Source organism: Scophthalmus maximus, chromosome 8, assembly GCF_022379125.1.
Source record: "Scophthalmus maximus strain ysfricsl-2021 chromosome 8, ASM2237912v1, whole genome shotgun sequence".
NCBI lineage: Eukaryota > Metazoa > Chordata > Actinopteri > Pleuronectiformes > Scophthalmidae > Scophthalmus > Scophthalmus maximus.
The window spans coordinates 19,866,860-19,892,089 of NC_061522.1; the positions used below are offsets into that span (position 1 = coordinate 19,866,860).

Here is a 25,230-nt window from a genome sequence, read left to right on the forward strand (position 1 = left end):
CGCAGCGTTGATTCCACTTCCGGATTCCTGCAGCGCTGGAAATTCAATGCGAATCCGTTGTATTCTGGACTGTTTTCTGCAACTGTATATAATGCTGCGTTCCAACACGACGCCGAGGTCGGGTCCCCCTAATGTTACTATATTTAACTCATTCAAGTTGACAAAAAAACATTGGTTCTTTGTTGCAGGTGATTATACATATATGAACACACAATCGTGAATAAATATTTTAAATTTCTGTGAATATGATCTTCTAAATATTATACACTGTAGCTTTATGTTAGGAAAAGTTTGTGGTTATGGTTAAAAGAAATCAATATTGACTGACATGATGCAATTAGCTGCCTCAGTGTATATGTTTTGGAAAGCCTGATGGCCCGCTCGACTATGGCTGGATACAGGAAAAGGATGTTTGTTGAATGTGAGGGCGGGCCACACGTGGCATTACTGTCTGATATGTTGAGATGGAATCAGCGTGGGGGAAACGGTGGGCTGCAGCACACGAAGAATGAACTGGCTTGACATTTTTATGTATTAAATTTAGATTCATTTAGTCCTATAATTATTTATCCAATGTATGTATTTATCATTACGGCCTACTGTAACTCCTGGTCAAGGCTAAAAGACAACAACATTAGTTGTTGGCAGGAGATAGGTGGTCAGCTGCTTCGTGCACCCGACAACATATAACATCATCCCGCTTCTGCTGCTTTTTGCTCCATGGAGATAACAGATCATTACTTATAAGCGGCAGCTTGTTAGTCAAACGTAACATAGGTCAGCTGTAACATAGGTCATGCCTCAGGTGGTTTTTAAGTGTCTAACCAAGCAACCGGTGTTCTTATTCAACTGGTCTCAACAGTCTCTGTCGAACGGTGTGATGAAAAGTGTGGGATACCACAAAATAGACAGTCAAGACTAAGATGCCAAACTAATCATCCTTCCAATCCGCTAGATATCGCTGAAGTCAGCCACTCACTCTCACTCTAAATGAACTACTGATGCAGTTAAGTTAGCAGACTTCAAGCTCCAATCCGCCCGTCCTACCAGCCCATTCATCACCACAAGCACCGACGGGCCAATGAAGACTAAGTAGGAGATCTCCGCTCTTGAAGCCGCTCTCGAGGCCGCGCCGGGTCCCCTCACATTTTTTGGCCGAGGAAGAAAAAAGCCTTTGAAATAAAGGCCTCAGTTGTCAAGATAATTATTGAAGATTTAAAGCTGAGGGGCAGCGGCACACAATAACCTCCTCACCCTCTCCATCCACTGCACACTCACGCACATACAAGCATGTTCCACTCGCAGTGCCTCAGTCTTCACTGCAGGTTAAAAAACAAGTTCATGCACCGTGTCATAATCGGCTCCGACAACACTGAATATGTGGGATTTTCCTTTTTTTCCCCCTTTTTCTCAAACGGAATAAAGCAAAGTGCAGCAGCCACAACAACAAATTAAGCTTGTGAAACCACAAAGAAGAGCCCACGGGCTCCCTGTGAGCTTACATGGTTGTGCAAATGACTCTTGATTCGTTTTGTCTCATTATTCTCTTCCCATTAGGTCCTTCTTGTATGCAAGGGGATTTTTCATCCTTCGCGTATATTGCAGTGCGGGCCTGGATGTGGTCTGTGTCATTTTTCGAGACCTATACTGTGAGAATTATTTCCAGCTGTTGTAGAGATTTTCACATGCTATTGCAGCAGGCTTCCCCCTTCTTTGACCTGTACAGTGATGCTGTGATAGTCAAAGAGCTGCATGTTGCCCTCTTATACACCCACAGAGCGAGAGAACCTATTAAATTCGATATACTACCACCGAGTCTTAAATGGAGCGTCGAGCATTGAAGGAAACACTTCGCCCGGGTTTATATTTTATGTCAGTGGTGTCACAATTTCTGCAGTTTAGTGTAGCATTTAATCCCTCAGTCCATGTCATTAGGCACCATTATTTCAGGGAGTCACACATCTCCCCTTTGATGATAACGCAGATGGGGCAAGACTGAGCCTCCAAACACTGCACACCCCCCTTTGGAAAGTCTGTGCTAATACACCTTTATGTGCAATATAAAAAAACAGTATCACACGGTCACCTAAGACGTTTAAAGATTAAATAGCTCCTAAAAAGTCAATAAACCACGATTAACTGTCTTTTTTTGGGGGGGGGGGGGGGGCGGTGCTCAGTTCAAAAATTCACGAGAAGCACGAGGAGTCATGCAGAGGAGAAATTCATAATCTACAGAATTCAAGGGCTTATCCGAGACTGAGCAATATTTTATGACTCCCTCCTTCCCCAGTCAATTAATTTGGATGAAAAAGCTCGCATCAGTTGGGAGGGGATGAATCATACATTAGCATATCTCCAAATCGCTGCAAATAAATCATACATATTTCACACCGAGACCGTAAATCACGAAGAAAAGTCGATATTAAACAAAAAAAAAAAAGGGGAAAAAAGGCACGACTCTCGTTTAGCACGAAGTGACACGGGGAAGTAACAAGGTTCGGATAATTAAAAACAAAACAGCACCGGAGAGGCTTTGGCGGAGAAGGGTTTGTTTTTTTTCGTGCGTAATTGGAGAGTCGAAGGTCTCGCTAATCCGATTGCCAAAAACTGTACCAAAGCCTGGCATTTCTGGAACAGCGCATCGGCGCGCATCTGTAGCTTCCATGTGCACCTGTTAACGGTGACACCACCACCACAGCTCCGCGGGGCACGCCGCCGCGCAAAGTCTCTGCGCTGTGCGGCACGGAGTTTGTGCAACCGAGCCGCTGGCAAAAACAAACCGTGCGCTGGAAAGCGGCCAAATACGCAGAGGAACAAATTTCTATCAATCCGCGGGTCTCTACTCACGCTGCTGTTTTGCCCCGACCAGTAGACCACCGCGTGGTTGTGCGCGGAGTCCCCCGTCAGAGAGAAAGTGCTGCTGGCGATCTTGGGCTCATCCTGCCGGGTATTCCCTCTCCCTTCGTCCCTGTTCCAGCCCAAGTCGGACCTGCCCGGCTTCTGTCCGTCCTCCGGCGCGCCGCCGGCTTCCGCGCCGGTCCGGCCGGTCCACCTGCTCTGGCCGAACTCGGCGAACTCAGCGCCGCTTCTCCTCGCTCTCCGGAGCGCGGACGCACCCTCGCCCATCTCGGGCTCCCTTTCCTCCTCGACGCTGGCGCGGTTACTTTCTCCGCTGCGCCCTGGCGTATCTCCCTCTGTTCTAACTCCATCCGAACTGACATCTTGGGGAAACGGGGAGAGGTCCTCGACAGAAGCAACGCCCGTCTCTTGGTCCTCGTCCACTCCCGCATTTTGGTCGGCAACCCCGAGTTCTTTAAACTTTGGGGCGCTCGGCTCCTCCGTCGGCCCCGTGCGCAATCCCAGCTCTAATCTCTCCAGGTGAAGTTGAACTGGCGACGGGCAGGATGCGCAGGTTATCTCCGCCTTGGCATTTCCCGGGGTGAGCGCGGCAATCATCACCCAGATACCTAGAGATAAGTGCAATCCTGGGCAGGAGCCAGCCCAAGTCTCCATCGCTGACAGAGATTTGGGAGAGGGCGAAGGACCGACACCTATATCCGACACCTTAGCTCCCTTCCCCTACAGGTCGATATGGGGGGGGGGACTGGCGCCTTTGGTTGTCCGTCTGGTTGTTTGGGAGGGGAGAAAAAGTGCTCCTCAGCGAAACTGTTCACGTCCAAGGATCTTTGGTCGGGAAAAGCCACCACACAGGAGGGAGGAGCTGTATCGCAGCCAGCTGCCGAGTGTGCGCCCGGAAGAGATGGAGAGAGAGTGAGAGAGAGGGAGAGAGAGAGAGGAGGGAGGGAGGGAGGGAGAGAGACGCTGTCCGCGGAGCTGAATCTCCTCCCGTTATCCGTTCGAAGTTTATCCCTTTATTGCAATAATCCTATCGACAAAACGACAATGTATTAATTAACAGGCTTTATAATTTGTGTCCAGTGTGCTTACATGTTTTCTTTGCTGATTTGGGTTTCAGTTGGATCCGCTGAAGGGGCCTCTGGCCGGTGAGCAGAGTGAAGCGGAGTCACGGTCCACATCTGTGTTAACATGCTTATATTATACCTGGCTTTGATGATATCACTTTTTGTTTCCATTCTTTTTGGGTTTTTTTTTTACCAAAATAGCAGCGAAACCAACGATTTACCAATAAGGAGTCACTACCTTTCAAGGATAGCGTCTAGAAAATGACCCCAAAACATTTTTTTCAAAGCAATATTGAAGTAAAATAGTATAATAATTAAAAAGAAGCAATGTTTTCATGGACATATGTTGTTTTGGGCCAGATGAGAAGGTGTTTCATTTAATGACGTTAAACAAAATGTAGCCAATATTCATTTTAGGAATAATAATGGCCACAATTTTGTTATTACCAGAAAAAAGCATGTACCCACGCAGGGTACATGCTTTTTAAAGACTGTCAAAAAAAAAGCATGTCAAAGAGCATACAGTGGCACCTCCGGTTGAACTGTGCTGCGGTTGGCTAAAAGAAATAAATCTAATTATAATAATAACGCATTTACCGATAAACAGCACTCCGTGCAGAAACCAGCAGCCTCCGCTGGCCAGTTATATCATATTTGTCGCTTCCCTGGCTGCGGTGCGTCCACGCACGCACTCACGCACTCACGCAATCTCTCTCTCACACACACACACACACACACACAGGCTGCCAATCCCCCTCTCTCATTCATTCCACACGCAGCGTAATGTGAAGAATGGAACGGGAGAGCAGCTCCTTCCCTGGCGGGAGAGACCGGGTCACTGTGACGGTATGGGAAAACAGGGGGGAGGGGGGGAAGCAGAAAAGTCACTGATGGATTTGGAAGAATTGGCAGGGAGTTGCACCACTCCTGGGGGGGGGGGAATCAGGCAGCGCCTAGAGGCACATGAGAGGAGGAGGGGAAGGGGAGATGGGGGGCTGTGCAGCCGCGCTCTGCCCATCAAGGACTCAGTGCGCGGAGGGAATCGTGATATTTGAGCTGGAAGTGTGTGTGTGTGTGTGTGTGTGTGTGTGTGTGTGTGCGCGTGCGTGCGTGCGGGTGTGTTGGTGTTTTGAGTACTTAAGTGCAGGCGGGTTATTTATTAGCGATGTAACATGTTGTGTCCTTGTCCATCAACTTGACTACCCGCAAATTACCCATCAGGGAATAGGCTATAGGGGACTTAGCCTGCATTTCAACACATTGTAGATCATGTCAGCGTGAAGAAAAAAGAGGACAGTTTTGTGGATTTCCAACTGCAGCTCAAGAGAAAAAGTACACACACACACACACACACACACACCTGTATTAAGGTGACATATTATGCAAAAATCACTTTTTCTGTGTTTGTGATCATAAATGCGTGTATCTGCAGACTGTGAAAAAAGACCAGCTTGTCATTTTCATTTATTTTTTTTGTGAGCTGGCTAAACCCATCAGTCGGGGTATGAGAACACTGATGCCTTTTCTGAACATTAGAGCATGAAAACTTGGACAAGACAGCCCAGTAATGAAGGGTCAACAGGATCCGAAAAAAAAGCTGAAAAGAATGTTAGACAATGGAAATATTTTTTTATTTTTCAAGGATTTTATCTTTTGAGACTCTTTGTTCAGATTTCCTTGTCTTGTGCATTGTTGATCATTTTAGGTCTTCTGGCCCCTGGAATATATTCAGATGAATAAATTGGAACACTGGTTGAACTTATGTCATTGGGTGATGGTCACAATTTCAGGAGACAACTTTATTTTAAGGAATTCGTTTGATGTTTTGGTAAAAGCATTTGTAATCACTTCTTTGCAGAGAATAGGAACCAACCAATCTTGTATGCGAAAAATGAAGCTACAGCTGGAGACCCATCACCTTAGCATGACGCTACAGGTACTGGGCCCTGCGAGGAAAATACTGCATTCTTGTTTTTACAGCTATGCGCCTATAAAAATAAAAAAGTTAACATTAAATGTTAACAAATTACTTTTTTAAAGTTGTAACCTTTGCACAGAGCCAGACTAGATGTTTCCCTTCATTCACATTGTTCATGCTACGCTAAGCTTACCAGTTGATGGCTCTACCTACATAGGTAATGCACATACAATAGCTGCATCAGTTAACCTCATTCTCATCAAAAGTGAATAACCTATATCCCGAAATGTCACACTACTCTTCAAATGGATGGGTCACAAGCCAATGCGGTTGGAAAAAAACTGTCCTATACTTCAGGGTTAAAAAGGTTTGAGGACGTGCCCATCCCCCAACTCGGAGTACCTCAGATCAACACAGACACAGGGAATGTATCCCAAGACTGAGTTATTTCAGAGTGAGACGTCTAATGACATTTTAATGAAAGTGAATGAAACTTCTGATCTCTCGTGATGCTGCCATTCATCAATTATCATGGCTTACTAATGGAGTGGAAATTATTAATCACTCTTAACAATCAATCTCATGGGATTTTTCAAATCAATCCACAGCCGAGAAGGATGTATTTTGCACCAAAAAGAAGCTGAGCCCAGTTTATGTCTGAGACGTACTGTACCTCAACGCGATATGGATTTATCTTTACAAAGAGGGCGGCCTGGTACTCGGAGACCAGCCTTTAACAGGAGGATGAGGCCATGAGCAAGACTCTTTAATTCTGCCCTGAGCCCGTGGCGCTGATCTGTACCTGACCCTGCCCTCGGTTCTTCCTGCAGCAGGGCAGCTGAAAGCCTCATAATGTGATACGACTAAAGTGTCATATTATATTACACCATTGCATAAAAACTGAAGAACCTCAGCTGTGAGTGGCATAGGCTGTATAACTTCATGACAATAACTTTACGTGACGTTAACAGTTTGTGGTTGTTGATGATTGTAAAACCAAGGATGAGTCTTTGTTTGTATTCAGAGATGATGCAGATGACAAATACAAATCAAGAGAGCCTTAGATTACAATCTAATTCTGAGGCTACAGCCCTATCACTCTATCTATTGTTGAATATTTGTCTCTTTTTATCTGTATATCCAATTTTTTTAAACTGTACACTTCAAACTGCCACCAGTATTCTAGAATATAAATACTGAGCAGGGGGGGTTCTAGAACAACAAGACCAAGCAGTGGATTACACAATCTTACCCTGACTTAGACCAAAACAGACACCGCTATGAAGGGGCCACCAAGAGCATACCCCAGGGACTGGCAGGACTGGAGATCCACTGAGAGAGTTCAAGTCACATGGTGTTAGTACTGCCCTCAAGTCATCCAATACCTTAAGAACTCTGGTAAGCTGATACACCTTAGACACAAGTCCTCCTAGGCATATGTTGGGAACAATATGGCGAGGACTGAAGACGAGAGGAAGCGAAAGAGCGCCAGCACTCGACAACATCAGCGGTTCCTGAACATCAGACCGAAGCTGTGTCTCAATCAAGGGCCTGCATCCATCTGAGGAGAGTAGACCGCAAAGCAGCTCTAAGGATGGGCCTGGATGTGCACCTGCCCACCCAGATTTACAGCTTGCACACCCTTTCAGATTCATGAAAATACTAACAATAACCAAAAAAAAGGAATAATAATTGTTTGGAAAAGGAGGATGAAGCATGTTTGCCTAAAGAGAGATCTCGGCAGAATGGTCATGAGATCATTGTTGGCTCTTGTGAATGAAGGAGAAACAGCCACAGCTTCATCATCCTGTGAATGTCACGCTAATATTAATCTTCTTGCTAACACTGGAATGCAGGCTCCACTCCACCAAACACTGGCACCGGCGTCTAAAGAGTCAATCTGGCCACCATTGGCTCTATCTTACCCTGCAGCGTTACTAACCTTTTCATCTCAAAGGCGATAACGGTCTTCCCCCGTGTTGGCATAGCCGCAGGTAAACCAGTGTTTTTTTTTTGTTTAAGAAAGTTGTAAAAGTTTGGGTTTCCCCTGAATTAGCCAGTAACTGAACCTTGAGTTTGGAATATTTTATCAAAGAGGTAAGTCTAGTAAGTATAAAAGACTCAAAACATTTTGAATGGCCATGAAATACAACTTTAATGGCTGTTTAAGCTACCTCAGAAACATACTGTATCTTAGCCTTCCTCTGAAAAATGTTTGAATTTCACAACCATAAATCAGCCCTGCTCTCAGAATGTCACATTCTCTCTATCTGCGATAAAAATTGATGAGCCAGCTTGTTTGAATTTGTTACCCTGGAAACATGTTGCTCCTGAATCAACTTCCAAGCAGAACACATCAGCCTATTTTCATCTTATTTTTAAAAATAAAAGATAATTCCGCATGGCTCCTCGCAAAGCCAACAAAGTACTTTGAAAGCCAGTGACTCAATAAGTTGAGGTTCAAAGGTGCAAATCAAAGTCTCCTTTATGGTGAGTAAATGATGCTTAGTAGCTTTGAAGAATGATAATTTATTACAGGGCACGATCTCATAACGACAACATGTTTGCGTAGGGAATATATTTCAGAGGAATCCAGACTGAGGTTCATTGTGTTGGGCGCCTTTGGGACTGGCAGGTAAAAGAAAAAGAGCCATATTTGCTGTATGTAGGTGTGCTTACATCTTACTGGTAATGCTCTTACAATCAACTTCTGTATACTGCCACAGCTTCCGAGGTAAATAAGAGGCATTCTCTCAAATCATTTGTATGCAACATAAGACATAAAGGTACACAAGCTGTAGATTCTTAGACCATATCATTAAAGCATCGCTTTGCCTGTTCTGTTTTAAAGCCATCTAAAACTATCTGTCCATTACAATGAATTGTACTGTGAAAGAAAAAAATTGAAGGCAAACAAATGTGCAGTCCCGGCCTGCGATATCCACTCCTGACAAGGCCACGTCCTCATACCTAAACAACAATAACAACAACAACGATGACAAGACAGGAAAAGGACAGTGTGTTCCCAAACCATTACAAATTACTGCTACAAAAATTATTTTCCGCTGCTAAGACTTCAAACACAACCAAAGTTTCTAAGCAGACCATTATTATTATAGTCATCATCATCATCTTTATTATTATTAATTATTATCCTGCTCGCCAGCAGAGTCGGAAGCAGGGTATTGTTTTCGACCCATGTGTGTTTGGACCAAATAACACTAATATTCACCATAATTGCTGGCAATATTAATTCTGGTATCACCAGGGGCAAGGCAATGCAAGTTTATTTATATACACTACACAATTCATACACAGTGGCAATTCAAAGTGTTTAACAAATGAGCAGATAAAGAACATCAAAAAAAACAAAACATTAAATTCAAAGGTGAAGTGCATTAAAAGAGAGGGCATGAGAGGAAGTATAAACGAAAGGAACAGAAGTATATAAAATAGCATGATTGCATGAGATGATGTAAAAAAAAAAAGAAGGAATATCAGTATATAAAATAGAATAGAATTAACTTTTGGAGCTGATTGGTCAAAGGTCAAGGGCCAAAATACGCATTTCCCAAGATATCTACGTAAAACAATAGGTCTAGAGAGATGATCTAAAGCTTATACAGATCATGCATGCATTTACCTTTGCAATAAATAGGATTAGAGATCTATAGCTTATGTAGATTAACCAACCACATGGTGTAAAGGCCGTCATGATGATAGCACTATCATGTTAGTGATAAGTTAGCATTGCCTAATTTGGTATGTACAGCACATGGTGTACATTATTACTGGAAACTTGTGTTATAGGAGGGGTACAGTACAGAATAACTATTCCTTAAAATTGTAGGATTTCCCTGGTAGGAGCTCAAACATAGTGAATCAATACAGACAGGGGTCACCATAAATACACCAAAGCCCGGGGAATCGAGCACTGTCATGAAACATGTGACATTTGGATGAGTCTCTTGTGGGTTTCTTAGCTCATCAAGCCAAAAGGTCAGGCTATGATAGAGAGTCCTTGGACACGCAACTGTAATTGCCCTTTTTCCTTTGATAGTCATGGATTGACATATGCTTGTGTAGGGGCTTAGCTTCATTCACTGCAGTACAAACATAATTAGTTAAGTTGCTCTGGGAATCATTAGGTACAGTAAGGATTAAGCGTAGAGGACAGGGTTCAGCAGTGGTGAATGAAAGCAGTCACCATAGCTCTAGTCATTCTTTGAATGCAACTTTGAGGCAGATTTACTGCCAACAGAAATGATGTGAATTCAAACCTTGTTTCAGAGGTGTAATTTAAGTGTGTTTTCGTGGTCTGTAACCACAGGACTGTTGCCATGGCTTGCTTTTGCCTCTTCATTTTGACCTTTACATTCTGTGACAATAGTCAAAACAGGACGAGCTGTATGTTTTCTGCTGTGATTAAATCAAGACCGACACGTATCTTGAATAATACAAATATTCAGTTAAAAACCAGCGCGGGCAAACAAACAAGTCCACAGGGGAAGAAGCAGAAATCCAAAATCCGGTGAAAACATTAAGAAAATAAAAAAGTCCAAACACAGACGAAGCAGACGTTTTGCTGGACACAGCCAAGACGCATTCAGTGGAATAACATAAAATTCTGGCAACTGAAAAAGGGAAACGAGGCTCTAAATACACTGTGACATATTAACTAATGAGACACAGGTGAGATAAAAATACTTTTTTTTAAAGCACAGGAAACACAAATTGAGTCCAAGCAGGAAGTTCAAAAGAAGGATCATCCCGAGTTACTCAATCATGCACTCATTCACCCCTCCCTAATCACTTTAGTGAATAAATGTATGCATTATTGTGATAAATACATATCATACTCGTATCTCCTCAAATTAATGAATACAAAATATCCTGTAACTGCTCCAACTTTCACTTGCTTGCAAATCAAGGCTTTCCTGTTTGCTGCTGTCTTTCATTAAGTCAATTCGGAGGCTTATTTCTTGCACTGTGACTTTTATTCTCATATAGTCTTGTTCTGTCTCAGCTTATTAGGTTTTCTATTCTCAATTTCAAGTGTAGCTGGATGTCCACTCATATGTGTGTTTCTTTTTGCAATGTGTCTTGATGCTTTTGAAATTTTAGGTAAAAAGCTGAAGTTAAACAGAAATGTACTTTAACGGTAGGTGACAATACTCTCTCTCCTCTCATCTGTCTGCCTTTTTTTTTTCATTCAGCGCAAGCACAATGCATGATGGTATATATAGCTTTGTAAGTGATAATCGGTTGTACACTACTTTTCTTAATCCATAGTGGGATACTATGGGTCCGCTATATAGGGTACAATAATTCTCATTAAACATCCGGACAGCACTGCAAAATGGCAGCCTCAATGTATAGTGGCATTGCCGCCCCCCCACACACACACACACTATTTGTACAACACTTAGCACAAATTGCAATGCAAGAAATTAAACATTGTACAACATATAATATGTGCAATATATAATGAAATATAAATGATGTATTAATTATGCATAACAAATAATCAAGAAACTTTTGAGATCTGTAAAGAATAATTTCATCCTTTTCGGACTAATTTTGCAGCGACAACTCAAAGGCAGACCTAGACAGTCTTGGATGATGCATAATAACGTGCACACATTGGTTACTTGCATTACATCATGGCAGCAGACAGTGTTCATCATGACGTCAACTCGTGACTGATAGTTCAGGGGGCGCAGGATGTCTTTTTCTGTAATTAAAAGAGTTCAGGGCAGAGCTAGAATTTGGACCAAAGATGCAGAAAGCCAGACAGAATTTTTAACAGATTTAATAGTCTTTCAAGCAATAGAGGGTGATGGTTGAGGGTGGCGACGTTGAGCAGTAAGAGAAGCAGGAGCAAGACAGCTTGAGTTGGGTTAACCTGTTTGTATTTGTATGCCTGTAACCTGGCAACCCATCAACAGCCATGAGCTAGGCCTCACACCCTAATCAACTCCATCAATGGAGCTAGTTATGAAATAAATCATGGCAACTTTTTACGTTTACATCTCTGGTGCATGTGTGTCGTGTCAGTCAGAGTTGTAGTTGAACAAAAGCTGCCCTGTGTGTGTGTCAGGCACAGCTGAGGGACAAATACCAATTATATCCTGTCTGATGCTGTGGAGGAGGTTGAGATATCATGACTGTAAGTATGAAGACTGATCAAAAAATACCTACTAAGGGGTTTCTGCTGACTTCAAGAAAAGAAAGTGATTTACTATACTTCCTAGCACTTGCTGGCTGTTTTAGATACTAGCTATTCACAGATGTCCACGGAGCTTTTTATGAGTTTCAGTTATAAAATGGAATGAATCCAAGAATAGACTTCAGAATATTTGATGCCCTGTGAGCTGTGACATTGCATGGACTTGTATAATTGCTCCAACAAATCTTAAAATTACTGGGAAGCTACACTTGAAGTGGAAATGTAACAGCGTTTCATGCATTATTATGACTGGATGTGTTTCTGACTGAGAGCTCGTCCACCTACACCTGCAACCTGCACCCATTGGACGGTACCATCATATAGTATCCTTGCCAAGATGCCTACAGTGCTTTATCGTCTATTTTTCTCCAAATGGGACCGGACCATCGTTTACAAAATGGACACCATGCTGTATTGAAGAAGACCTGAAACTAGCGACGTAGGCCATACTCCTCAGAAAAATGTTTACTGACATTATAAATCAAGTGAGAAGTAATTATTTTCTCTAGGTAGACTTCTATAGAAACATACTTCTTTTTGCAACAATTGGAGTAGCCCTCTCCTGGTCATTCGACTTCCACATTGGCTCCACTTTCTGTACCCGGTGAATACATACATCATTTCATAAGGCCTATGGCACAAATCTTACTTCCCTCTTTTCTAATATCACTGAAAAAAACACTCCACCATTGCTAGTCACTGGCAAGCTGGTGAACACCATGGATTTGGCTGCCAGAGAGAACTAGAGTTTGTTTTGCTTTTTCCTGAGGAGTTGGTAGAAACAAAAAAAAAGCTAAACGGAGAGGAAATGAATTAATGATGTGGCCCAATCTACAGCTCCAAATTAATGCTAATGTTGCTTCTGGCCTGCAGGACATTTAAGGATTTGCCAACACATTGGCCATAAAAAAAAGTTCGCACAAGTTTCAAGCAGAAATATAACGATGACCACAGACAGCATTTAGCTGCAAAAAAGTTGTAAAAAAAGTGCAGGAGTTATGAATTGTTTGACGTTTTCAGAAATTGCGGGAAACCAAAAAGTTGTGTTTTTAACACAACTGAGGATGTTAGTCGCCGTGGCTTCTCGATGCTGAGAGTAATGTTAATATTAGTGTCCACTCGAATGCCTATAGCACACCGTGTAAAACGGCTTCCCATGTCATAACCAAAAACTCTGGACTTTCGTTGCACACCACACACTTGTTGAGACCAGCGCTGCACTTCAAAAATATGAACGTTGTCTTCGTTTCCAAGTGATTGATGAAGACGAGGGTTAGTTGCCAATTGAATGAGTCAGTTCATCTGCTGTCACTAGCGTCTTTCAGGCCATGTTCGCGGACCAAAGCACCTAACATTTGTATATGGATTCATAAGCACTGAACAATGTGGGGTCTGCAATGATCACTTTGTGCAATTTTAATCGGTAAGCATTCGAGTGAATGCCCAGCACGTAGAACTGTTTTTCTTATCCAAGATCACTTAAACACTTCACATAGTATCTCTCCCTTGTTCACGTATCACTTGATCAGACGACCGCTAATTACTCCTTTGCACTATCATGTCTGGCAGCCTAATTACTTGCACTGCTTTTGTATTATTTTTCTTGGAGGGGAGCACAGGTGATAAAATAATCCGTGAACAGTGTTGTTTTATGTGACTAATTGTTGCAGCGCCGACCACTCGTTGCAGCGGATGCAGCGACTTAATAAAAAGTTTTGAAGTGGGCTACTTCAACGCCATGAATTCAGCTTCTGTGGAATTCCGCGCCCTCCGTTTAGTCACAGACAGCATGAGGGGCAGGGTGAATGGTTGCCGTATCGATTACTGCTTTAATTCTAAATAGAGACTGACAGTTCGGGCAGCTACTGGATCTTCCAATGGCTGAGTCAGTGCCTTGTCGCTGTCACAGCTGTGCTTGCCAGTGGCAGGTTTGTTCCCCTATCAGTGGATGAGCATATCCATCTTCACACCTCAGGGTCCTCAGTCGGCAGCCGATCTCCCGAGCCGCCAACTTTGCTGAATCGGAGCAGGGCATTTCAGGTAACCAGCCTCTCTCTGTGGATGCATTATTTAGCCATACTTGAGGGACACTTTTGGTGCTGAAGTGTGGAACTCGGGGGCAAAGCTTTGAACTTTATCACAGCTCTTCTCTTTTTTTTGTGAGCGATACATTTTCAGAATTAGCCACCGTTTCGAGTGTCACGTCCTGTGATGTGCTCAATACGTTGCCGTTTCATGAAGGAAATAAAAAGTTTTCCGCGACAGAGCTGGCGGCATGCTATCAGGTAATCAGAAAAGTCCGATTTGAACCAATTTGTCAGCAATACTTGCTTGATCTTTCCTGAAGTGTCCTTGAGCAAGTTACCGATTGCCTGCATTGATGTGCTGAAGCAGACCTCAGACAAGAAGGAAGAGAGGCTCTCTGTGAGGATTGATGGAAAATATAATGTGAATGGGGCTTAGCCACTGTTAAACAGGACGACAACTTCCATCTTTCTCCCAGACTCATTCAATATTTCTTACTGTGCCACACCTCTTGGCTAACATCTCTGCTTACTTAAATATCCAATCAATTTAAAATGCAAGAGACAACACGTTCCTCTTTACCTTTGTCGAATCAAGTAAACCTCAACCCCCCCCCCCCCCCCCCCCCCCCCCAATCTTTTTGCCTCCCTAAATAGGCGTCAATTACCAATCACACATCCGCTGGTCAGTCAAATGAAGTGCACACATAGCACAGGCCCAATCAGGTACTGACCCAAGATGGAGATTAATATGAGAGAGATTTTAGGATGTTTGCAGTGCTAATAATTTCAATTTTAAGTTCAAAATAATTTCCAAAGACAGAAATACACACTTAAATCAAAACATGTGTGATATTCAATCTGTGCAACAAAGCATTGATATAATTTCAGATATTTAGAACTTTATAACTCGCTTATAGCCGACCCATTAGTTAAGTTGCAGATGGCGGCAAGTAAGGTTGTACAGTACGTCCACATGGTCTGACATCTAGTGGCATTCCGTGGAAGGCAGTATTGCATTTATACAGACAAAATATAAATACTAACAAAGTCTGGCCTGGCTCCATGACCATTATATAAATAAAAGTTTGTCAGATAGAAGCAGAAAGAGTTTCCTTATAGCTCTGGCACTCTTTCTGTTTGTATGTTAACTACACACACTGTCCAGTTTCTTATTTTTCTAGATAAGTTTAGGTGACAAACATGAGGATACAAGAGAAAACACAGAAGGAGACAGGCTGATTAAACAATTCACATTAATAGGGACTTTCATAATCTCATAACTTGTAGTTTTAACAGATTCAGTTCCAATGTAGAATGAATCTCTCATATATACATTTATTTGACACATAAATCGTAGTACAAGGCTGTATCAATACTGTTCTATAATTTCTCACTGTTATATATACAGTATGTATAAATCCCCCAGCTTCATTTTCTGCTTAAAGAAACTGACTCGTTTTTTTTCTGGCTCATGAGACACAGCATGTGCCTGTGTTTTGGGATTTCATACAGTATTGTGGCAGTACATTATCAGGATCTCATTGTATAAGAAGGCTCCCAAGAAGACTGGAGGGAAGAAAAGAAAACAACAACAGAATAAGGAGAGTAGGTTGTTTTGAATTTGGTGATTTACTATTATTATTATTGCTGGATTTATTTCAAACTGTGCACATGGGGGTTATGATCATGTTTCTCAGGTGCTGTGACAAACCATGCTGTATATTGAAAAGGGGGGAAATATGGCCAAGGCCTTTTTTTAGTGCTAAGTTTTAGGAAAATATTTAAGGGGCAGGACAGACGTTTTGTCCTGTATATGAAAATAATTGGCAGGTTGGCTTAATTAACTGTTAATTTGTCCATACTCACGCTCAAACTCAAAAGACTAGACAGACTGATTCTGTTCAGACAGATTTTTCATTGTAATCTACAGTATTACAATATAATGCAATCACTGTTTACAATGTGTGTTTGAAGTTCAAAGTTAGTGGCATCAGCGATGAGGTTTAAGATCATAGATCCTACACGCTGGACCTTCACGTTGCTAAAGGATGCCTGCACATGATTTTGTGCCAGTTCTGGCTTTGCACACTATTCCAGCAGATTTCAATTGGAGGCTTTAAACAGCATATCGCAAATCCCTCAAAGGTAGAGCTGCAGCATCATCAGGGTTTCCGTCAGGGAGGGGGAAAGCGTTCACATCCTCAGTTGTTTGCGATTCGAAAGCTGTTCTATATTATTCATTACTGGGAGTTAAGTACATTGTGGTCAAATCAAGAAAAAAGGACAAAGAAAACAGTCTAGTCCTGCAGCTCTGCTGGCACATTAAGCTAGTGACTGTCATTATGTTATCTATGTCAGGGACAGAAACACAAGTCTACAGTAGATTTTATTTCTGGATGGAAAAATAGATAACTGTTTGAAATCATGTTAGCCCGAAAAAATATTTCCAGGTGACAGTGTGGTACCAAAATGCAGCTTCAAGGAAACCGTTACCCTACCATAAGCGGCTGTGAGGTTGTAAGGGAAAATAGAGAGTGCGCATTTTCTGAACAAGCACACCTGCTTGTTACTGCGAATATCCAATCAGACAATAATGCCGTGGCAGCTCAGTTACAAAAAATTATAGATATTAGAGAGAATGGCACGAAAAACAACAAACATCCAAAAAGTGGTAGTTCTGTGGGCAAATGCACCTTGTGGATGAGAAAGGTCAGAGGAGAATGGGAAGAGTGGTTGGGTGGTCTGGTGGGTGGTGGGATCAGAATGTGGCGAAACAACATGAATCCATGGACCCATCTCGCCCTGGGTCAGCGGTTCTAGGCTGCTGGTGGAGATATGGTTTTGATTATGTTTTCTTTCTGAATGCCACAGCCCACCGGAGGCCTGAATCCACCTATTGTTGCTGACCATGTGCATCCCTTTATGGCCATTATGGTCTACAGAGCTTGTGACGGCCACTTACGGCAGGATGATGTATCCAAATATGGTTCCACTAACATGACGGTGAGTTCCGTGGACTCCAAGGGTTTCCACAGTCAGCAGTTCTCAGACCTACAGCGCAGGGGAAATCAACAGTTGGATGATAGAGCACAACAGTGCAACAAAGTTTAGAAGGTAATTCACTCCCACTGTTGCCAGCTCTATTATCAGCATTTCTATAATATTATCATAGAATAGCTGTGGTACTCATAGCGCTCATAATGGTGCCTGTAACACCTTCTGATGAATTGATATGAAGGGAATTATAGATTTAAAGACACATGAATTCAACATAAGTAGAACATGAATAGGAATAATCCGCGCCTTACATCTCAACTCTCAAAAAAGCAAGTAGACTGTACTTACTGGGGTTCTGACATTTTTCTTTTCCTCCTTTGAATCTTTTAAAAGTGATGTTTTTAATTGCACAAGCACTGGAATCGTCACCACTTCTGTGCCTTTTCATTTGCAATTCTCTCTTCCCTCCTTGGGAGACAGAAGAGGCAAACTGCTTTATTTCAGGGTCTCTGAATAATTGATGTGTACTGCTGTTGTGAAGTGGAAAGCACCTGATAGTGGCTGCTTCGGTGAGCAACGACAACACAGTGCACCTTTCCAGGCTTCCTTTTCCTGTCTCAAGAACAGGGAGGAAAAAAAGGGGGGAAGACAAAAGGGACAGGTACCAAAATAAGAGGAAACAGACCTCCAACAACCACCACCCCCGTGGCAAGCGATGCCATTGTCATGTTTGGCAGTATCTCTCTGCAGGTTAGACACAAGTTATGACTGAGAGAGCAGAAAAACAAAGACAACTACAACTTCTTTCTTTTCTCCGCCTGAGTTCCTCTGACGGTGTTTGTTCATTTCTCCGAGCTGCCCCTGACTCGTTGTTCCTGGTGTGACGAGATCATGTTTAAATGCTGGGAGCTGCTTCAACTAGCGGGAAGCCTGCGACTGAGAGGAGATTAAAGCCGCAATCACTGCTGAGCTGAGGAAGCTGCAAGTGGGAATTTCCATTTTTCAATTTCTTATCATCCGATATTTTTTAAGAGGCCATTTTACAGGCCACCCCCCTTCGAGGGAGGCTGGAGAGCATTTGGCCAATGGCAGTTCTTGAGCAGCAAGTCAGAAAAAGTCAAATGAGGGCGTAAAAACACTCTACAACCCTAAAATCTGCTCCTATACCTTTAGTACAAATATTAACTCAACTGTGCTGCCAAAAAGCTTTTAAAAGAGCTGTACAGTGAAACGTGTTGGGGACTCCACTGTCACATGTCGTTGTCGACTCCCAATGCTTTTAAGTGGTTTGGACAGATGCTGACAGAAACTATCACAATCAGAGACTTTGAACAAGGGGAATGAGCTTGGTTGTTGTCAGTCAACTGTCCTTAGATACGAATGTTTTAACAATAACTGACAGTAAAGTGTGTGCAAATTAGTGTGAGATAAGTGTGTGTCCACGCTCACTTCCTCTCAAGGAGCAAGCTAGCTGGTGTCAGTTCAGTATTATACCATAGTAACTGTATAGTGGTAAAAAGGCTGGACTCTATTTTTAGATGGACGACAAGACAGCTACCAAAAATGAAGTAAAATCATACGGATCGCCCCCTGGTGGTGGCTGCAGTACAGGTCATAAACCCCCACCCCCTCCATGTCAGCAGATGGCACAAGGGCCAAACTGAATAGACAAAGTGAATGTTAAATATTTTTCTGTTTCTGTCATTGATAAGTTTTTCTTATCACACTGATGTATGTCCAAGTGTTTGTTTTTGTGAGAAGTTTGGTTTTAATTAGTTATTGGATGCTATAACAAAAAGACTGAACAGAACAGACCGACCCTTGATTGGTCGAGACCTAGATACCGCAACTCCACTCCCCAATCACTGGTGCTCAGATATTCTGGCTTAATTTTTGGTATAGGAGGAGATGTGTCGTCCATCTTTGTTTATAGTCTATGGTAAACAGTGTTGGCCGGTTACAGTAGCATAGGTTAAATTTGGTTTAACTGGTCAGAGGTGTTGAACAAATGCAACCAATGAAAAAGGATTTTAAGTGAACACTTCATTTCAAGGGCTCACATTTCACAGTCCATTAAATATCTCTCTGCTGCGAAGACAGAGCAGACACCACCGCAGAGGAGGGCGAAGAAACACCCACACACTGTCTAAACTTACTCAAAAAAGAACATTTGCTACAAAGACTTTCTTCAGGTAGCTTTGAAATTGAATGACTTGTGTGTGGTGCATAAAAATCGGGTAAAGGGGGAAATGGAATAGTTTAAATTCCAATAAATAGATAACAATTCATAGCATTAAATACAAAATACAAAGGACTGACTTGTCTTTGTATCATTGAAATATAAAAATGATTATTCATCGCAGTGACAGAGATAGATTTATCTCTCGTTGAATCAGCCAGGAGTTTAGCAATAGTCTTCGAAAGTAAGAGAGAAAACAAATGAAGAGCAAACTCAGAACTTCAAACAACTTTACAGCATCACTCTGAGTGATAGTTAATCATTTAGGGGGAATAGTTTTAGTTAATAGTCACTTCACGTTGTAAAACCAGAAGATCGTGATTACCACCTCTCTTGGGCAACCCCAAAATTCATGTTCACTGATCCTCTGCTTACGTTGCCAGTCCACGAGGACAAAATATCGAATACATTGTTATTTCCGATGTAAATTGTTTCCATTTCGAGCTTTCTTTTAGCTTTCATTTTGAGCTGAATATTGTCTCAAATGCAATAATATCCTAACTGCAGGATACAACAACGCCCTCTATTTGGACATCAGCCAGTCGTCCCCGTCTCATTTGCAGCCAGTACAGAATGCTGCTGCTGGACTGCTAACTGGCACCAGGAAGAGAGACAGCCTGTCACCTGTGGTCGCATCAATGCATTGGATCCCAGTCAGGCATAGGATTGAGTTTAAGGTTGTCTTATTCATTTTAAAAAACCTTAAATGCCTGAGCCCCCCCCAAATACATCTGAGCTTCCATGCCCCCTCTCCACTGCAAGAACTCTCAGATCCTCTGACCAGCTGCTCCTGACTGTCCCTTGGTGGTGGCTTAGGGGTGAAGTGTTTAAAGGTGACATATTATCCTCATATTCAGGCCACCACTTGAAAAGGTATATACATGCTCTAATGTTCAGAAAAGGCATCAGTGTCCTCATACTGCAGCTCCTCTTTTCACCCTCTGTCTAAAACGCCTGGATTTATTCTAGCTGCCCCTCCTGATTCACCCAAATCAGCTGGCTCAGTCTGTAGCGAATGGTCAACTAGGAAATGTCACACCCACCTCTCAGATTGGCAGGGGGTTTCCCCCAAAAGAGCCCAACTGTGACATCAGAGTGGGAGAGAAATCTGAACCAGTTGTTCAGAGACAGGCTGTAGGGTTCAGCCAGCTCACAAAAAAACGACAGGGTGGTCTTTTTTCACAGTTTGTGGGCTGGCATCCTCCGCAGATACACACATTTATGTGCACAAACACTGACATCTCTACATTAATTTGCTTCATTTGTTTTAGTCTTAGAATCTTTGCATGTTTTATTGTACAGCACTTTGGTCAACTCTAGTTATTTTTAAATGTGCCTCGACTTGACCACATGCATAAATGCACAGGTAATCATACTTTTGATGGTGAACCTCTGAGTGGATGACCAAAACAAGTAGTTATGTATTGTTGCACGCTGTGCACAAGGTCTCACAAGCCAGAAGGGGCAGGAGACGATGACCTGGACATCTACAAGGCCTGCTGCAACCTTGACGGCTGCAAGTTGTGGCAGCCCCGCCGACTGGGGACGTTTCAGCCAAATAAACATCATCAACTGATGCCAGAGCTGAGGTAAACAAGGCTGTAATGCTGCCAAATGACATTCTCTGGAGCAGTTCAGTTGATTAACAGACTTTCCAGATGAACAATGGCCTCATTTCACGGTTTGTAGTCTGCAGACAGATATCAAACCACATCTCTGGGAAAAGAAGAAAAAAAACATCCCGAATATTGTCACATCCTGTGTGCTAATGTGTTCCTCCTGTACTTTAATTCAAAAAGTGTTCTGTGGGGTAGGATAAAAAGTTAATTTCGCATCACAGGTTGATCAAAGGCAATTTTCTGTTTTATTCACTGTACAATCAGCAGCCAGAGCTGTCATTATACTTGAATAATTTGCTCTGGCACAGATTTGCACAATAGATGCACATGACACTGATTACTTGTCGCTGCTGACACAAACATTGGAGGAGCAATTGAATGATTGCAACGCTGTCACTGCATCCTCCTGATACTGTCTCACCAATTATGCATCCTGCTACCGATCGGAATATTCTGCCTGATCACTGATTTCTGAGAGGAGTCGGAGAGAATCTCTCCTACTGTTTGCCGCAGTGTTGCGAGTTTTCTGTGAACAGCGCTCCCCCCAAAGCTGTGACCGACTGCTACTGTGACAGTCACACTACAGTATATCCAAAATCCATTGACTGTGGCATTCATAGGTTCAGTGTTCATCTCTCGGCACTTGACACACAATCGGCGGTGGCACACAGTGACAGGGAGCTCAAACGCTCTGAACAATCGTTAATGTTTCTCCAGCATCCCACTGGTCTCAGGCCGCACCATCTTCACTCCAATCTCTACATGTCACCGTGCAGAGCCTGCTAATTGTCGTGGTACGACGCGAGATGTCAAGCAGCACACCAAAGTTGGCCTGGCCCCTTCTGCAACCCCTTTCCTCAGGCTGCTCGTGGAATGAACTGCTTTTGGTTGTACCTCTGATCTGCCTTTAGTTTAGTTTACTCCGTCGTTCTCAGCTCGGCACCTCATGGGGGCGCTGTTTTAAATATATGCCACTGACAAGAACTCCCTTGGTTCTTCTTGGTGTTTTTTTTCTATTGCTGGAACTATTCAAAAATGCCTGAGATCACTGAACGAGTTTTTGGGGGTGTAATCCTCATTCATTCATTCATCGTCTACCGCTTTATCCATTTAAGGGTCGCGGGGGGGCTGGAGCCAATCCCAGCTGACATTGGGCAAGAGGCGGGGTACACCCTGGACAGGTCGCCAGCCTATCACAGGGCCACATACAGAGACGGACAACCATTCACACCTACGGTCAATTTAGAGTCTCCAATGAACCTAACCCCATTCTGCATGTCTTTGGACTGTGGGAGGAAGCCGGAGAACCCGGAGAGAACCCACGCATACACGGGGAGAACATGCAAACTCCACACAGAAAGGCCCTGGTTGAACCGGGATTCGAACCCAGAACCTTCTTGCTGTGAGGCGAAGATGCTAACTACACCACCGTGCAGCCCGGGTGTAATCCTGCATTACTTTATTATCAGTTTACCCCCACATTACCGATTTTACTATATAGTCTTTGACAACAACACTCGGCGAGAAGGCACAGCACGGTCTTCGCCGTGGAGGCAAAGTGATGGATTCATTTATCACAGGCCGAGCTGAAGGATCAGTCTTAATTAGCTCAGGTTCTGGCCTCTGCTCAAGAGGCCTGTCCACGTCTCCTGCTGCCTCGGGTGTCTCCACACATCGCGCTGAGTGGATCGGAAAGTGTGTGTACTTTTGGACAGGTGACTCTGTGAGGATTTAGTGAATCATTCACTTGTCTTTGCGAGTGAATCCTGGGTGATAGTAAAATCCCACAAATAAATCCACAAGTCAGTCTGGTCAGTCTTTCTGTCCATCAGTATTCTCAACAACTGGCTGACTTCAAACTTGGCAGGTGTGTTGGTAAGGACCTGAAGAAGCTCAGTGTCGACTGTGAAGTTTTTTGGGGTGAGTGGCTGGACCAATAGAACCCATTACCACCATTGTGGGATTATTATTTTATTTCCTTTTTTTGTAATAAAGGCACACATCGACAGGCACATTTTGAACAGGCAAAAACAGTCACCAGTGAAAACAAACTCAGTGTCCTCGTGAATTTATTTCCGGATTGCTGGTATGGCGGAGACTTTATGTAACGCAGTCATCAGTCCATAAATCAGCAGCATCCAGGAAACACAGCCGATACAATTAAGATGAGAACCATATTGGCCCCAGGGGATTGATTTGATATTAATGATTCCGGTACAATGGTTGTATTTGATTAACGGATAGTCTTTATACAAAAAAAGAGCACACAATGTTAATTAAATACAAATGAATTATAAAAATCATTTGATTAATGTTTGAGGTTGCCGCTCACAGCTGTGAGATTCGACCGTACTTGAGGTGTGTAATGTTTTAAGCCCCTGTGACTGTGTTGAGCCAAAAGCGTAGCTACAGTTTTAACAGTGAAGTGACTGGACTTTTGTTTCTACATGCAAACTATGTGTCAAACAGACAAGTACAACTGAGGCACGAGTATTCGTCGGCCCGCGGTCTGCAGTGGTACCGAAACACACCGACGGCTCCAGTGCACTGTCGTACTATGACAGATGATGTTCACCTGTGGCAGGACATCGGTGCTTTTCAAGTCGAGATTAGGCCTATTCCGCCGCACCACCTTTGCCCTGTCATGTAACGACGCTCCACTGCAACTGTAACCAGATCTCGGCTTTTGGCTCGAGTCCAGGCCCACCTCTTGGCCCCCTCCAATCATGTTTAAACAATGTCTACGACTTTATAATGAAGCATGATGAAGCCTAAGTAATGAGATGGCAGTGAAAGGCCCTTGTACATCTTTTCCCAAGCCCTTTAACACAGAGCCCTGACCTTTTTAACTATCAGAATTAATTGGGCTGGGCCAACCTTTTGGAGGCTAGCTGTGAAATAAGACCAGTGTTCCCGGGTCGCCTCATTATACCACACCAGCTTTGGAGTATGAGTGCTCATTTCCCCCTATAGTTTGGGGACACACAGCAGCCTGACGGTGACTCAGATGGGGAATAAATTCCAGGTCAGTCCAATTGAGCTCCAAGCCCGCTCTTTTAGACTCACCAGTCAAAGGGGTAAGCTACTGTTCACTCTGGTGGAGTGAGAGTCTTTGTTTCAGTGCGTTCATAATTCTCTCTTTTTGATGCAGCAGCAAAGCAACAGAGTCGTCCCTTCTCAAAGACACATATTGGAGATTTTCCTGTCAAACTATGTTATTGGGATCCTGGAAAGCTTCAAATGAGGTATGTGTTCTTTCGGTGAAATAATACAATTCAATAAACAAATCACAGCCAAACAATTAGTGGTGCTTTTAGCTTCTCCTTACTCACAGAGCTATGTTAATGCAAAACAAAGGGAAACAGTAATGATACGGTTGGAAGACAGAGAAGAGGCAAAGTGGCTATCAATTATGAAAGAATCCATACCAATATCCATTACAGCATTACGGTATATAGAACAAAGCACTGAACAGATGGACAAATAACAGACAAAAAGCTGGAAAATATATATGTAAATGAAACCACAAAATTAATAACGACAAAACTTCTGAGAAATGGCCTGGGATTCCCGGTTTGAACCAAACAGAAAAGATAATGTAATGCAACTATGGACATTAAAAGACATAAAAACATTTTTTCATAAATCCTGGCCAATGATACTGTAAACTCATTTCAGTCTTTAAGTAAAAAATAATCTTTATAAATTATAAATATTTACTAATACAGGTATAATTTCTATTTTTAAATCCATTCTTCCTTAATTAATCTTTCTACTTAAAAAAGTATTTGTCCAAAATACATATTATAAAACTAAACTATTATTCTGTCCCCAACGTGTGTGTCTGTACACAAATCGACAGATAGCTAACAAGCTTCCAGAGAAAGTCAGAGGCCGGAGTAAAGTGGAACACTCTTTACTGTTGCCATCATTCTCATGATGGGAGAATACTATTTTGTAAAACTGAAGAGATACAGAAATATAACACGAATTAATGCAGATACTGCAAATCTACAAAATATAAAACTATGCAAATGACGCCTATGAAATCTTAATGTACAAAGTCTACATTAAAGTGATATATGTAGATAACTGTAAGTAATGTACATAAAGTTCACCAGCTTAAATCACTATTAGAAAGCATACTGTCATACATTAAGCAGAGACACAAGCTACTCACAGCTAGTTTTGCATCAGCAATATTCACAAAAAAGGTAAATATTTAAATGCAACACAACAGACTGCATTGCACGACACTGCAATACTATAATTAGGATG

General features: G+C 42.7%; 1 protein-coding gene across 1 annotated transcript in view; it reads right to left on the reverse strand.

Moving 5' to 3' along the window:
* The window catches only part of sorcs3 (sortilin related VPS10 domain containing receptor 3), a 190,280-nt gene extending 186,524 nt beyond the window's left edge, over nt 1-3,756 (reverse strand). The window contains exon 1 of the mRNA XM_035638315.2: nt 2,848-3,756. Coding sequence (XP_035494208.2) covers nt 2,848-3,513 — 666 coding nt within the window. The 5' untranslated portion in view covers nt 3,514-3,756. The remainder of the gene's footprint in view (nt 1-2,847) is intronic.
* Nucleotides 3,757-25,230: the final 21,474 nt, after the last annotated feature.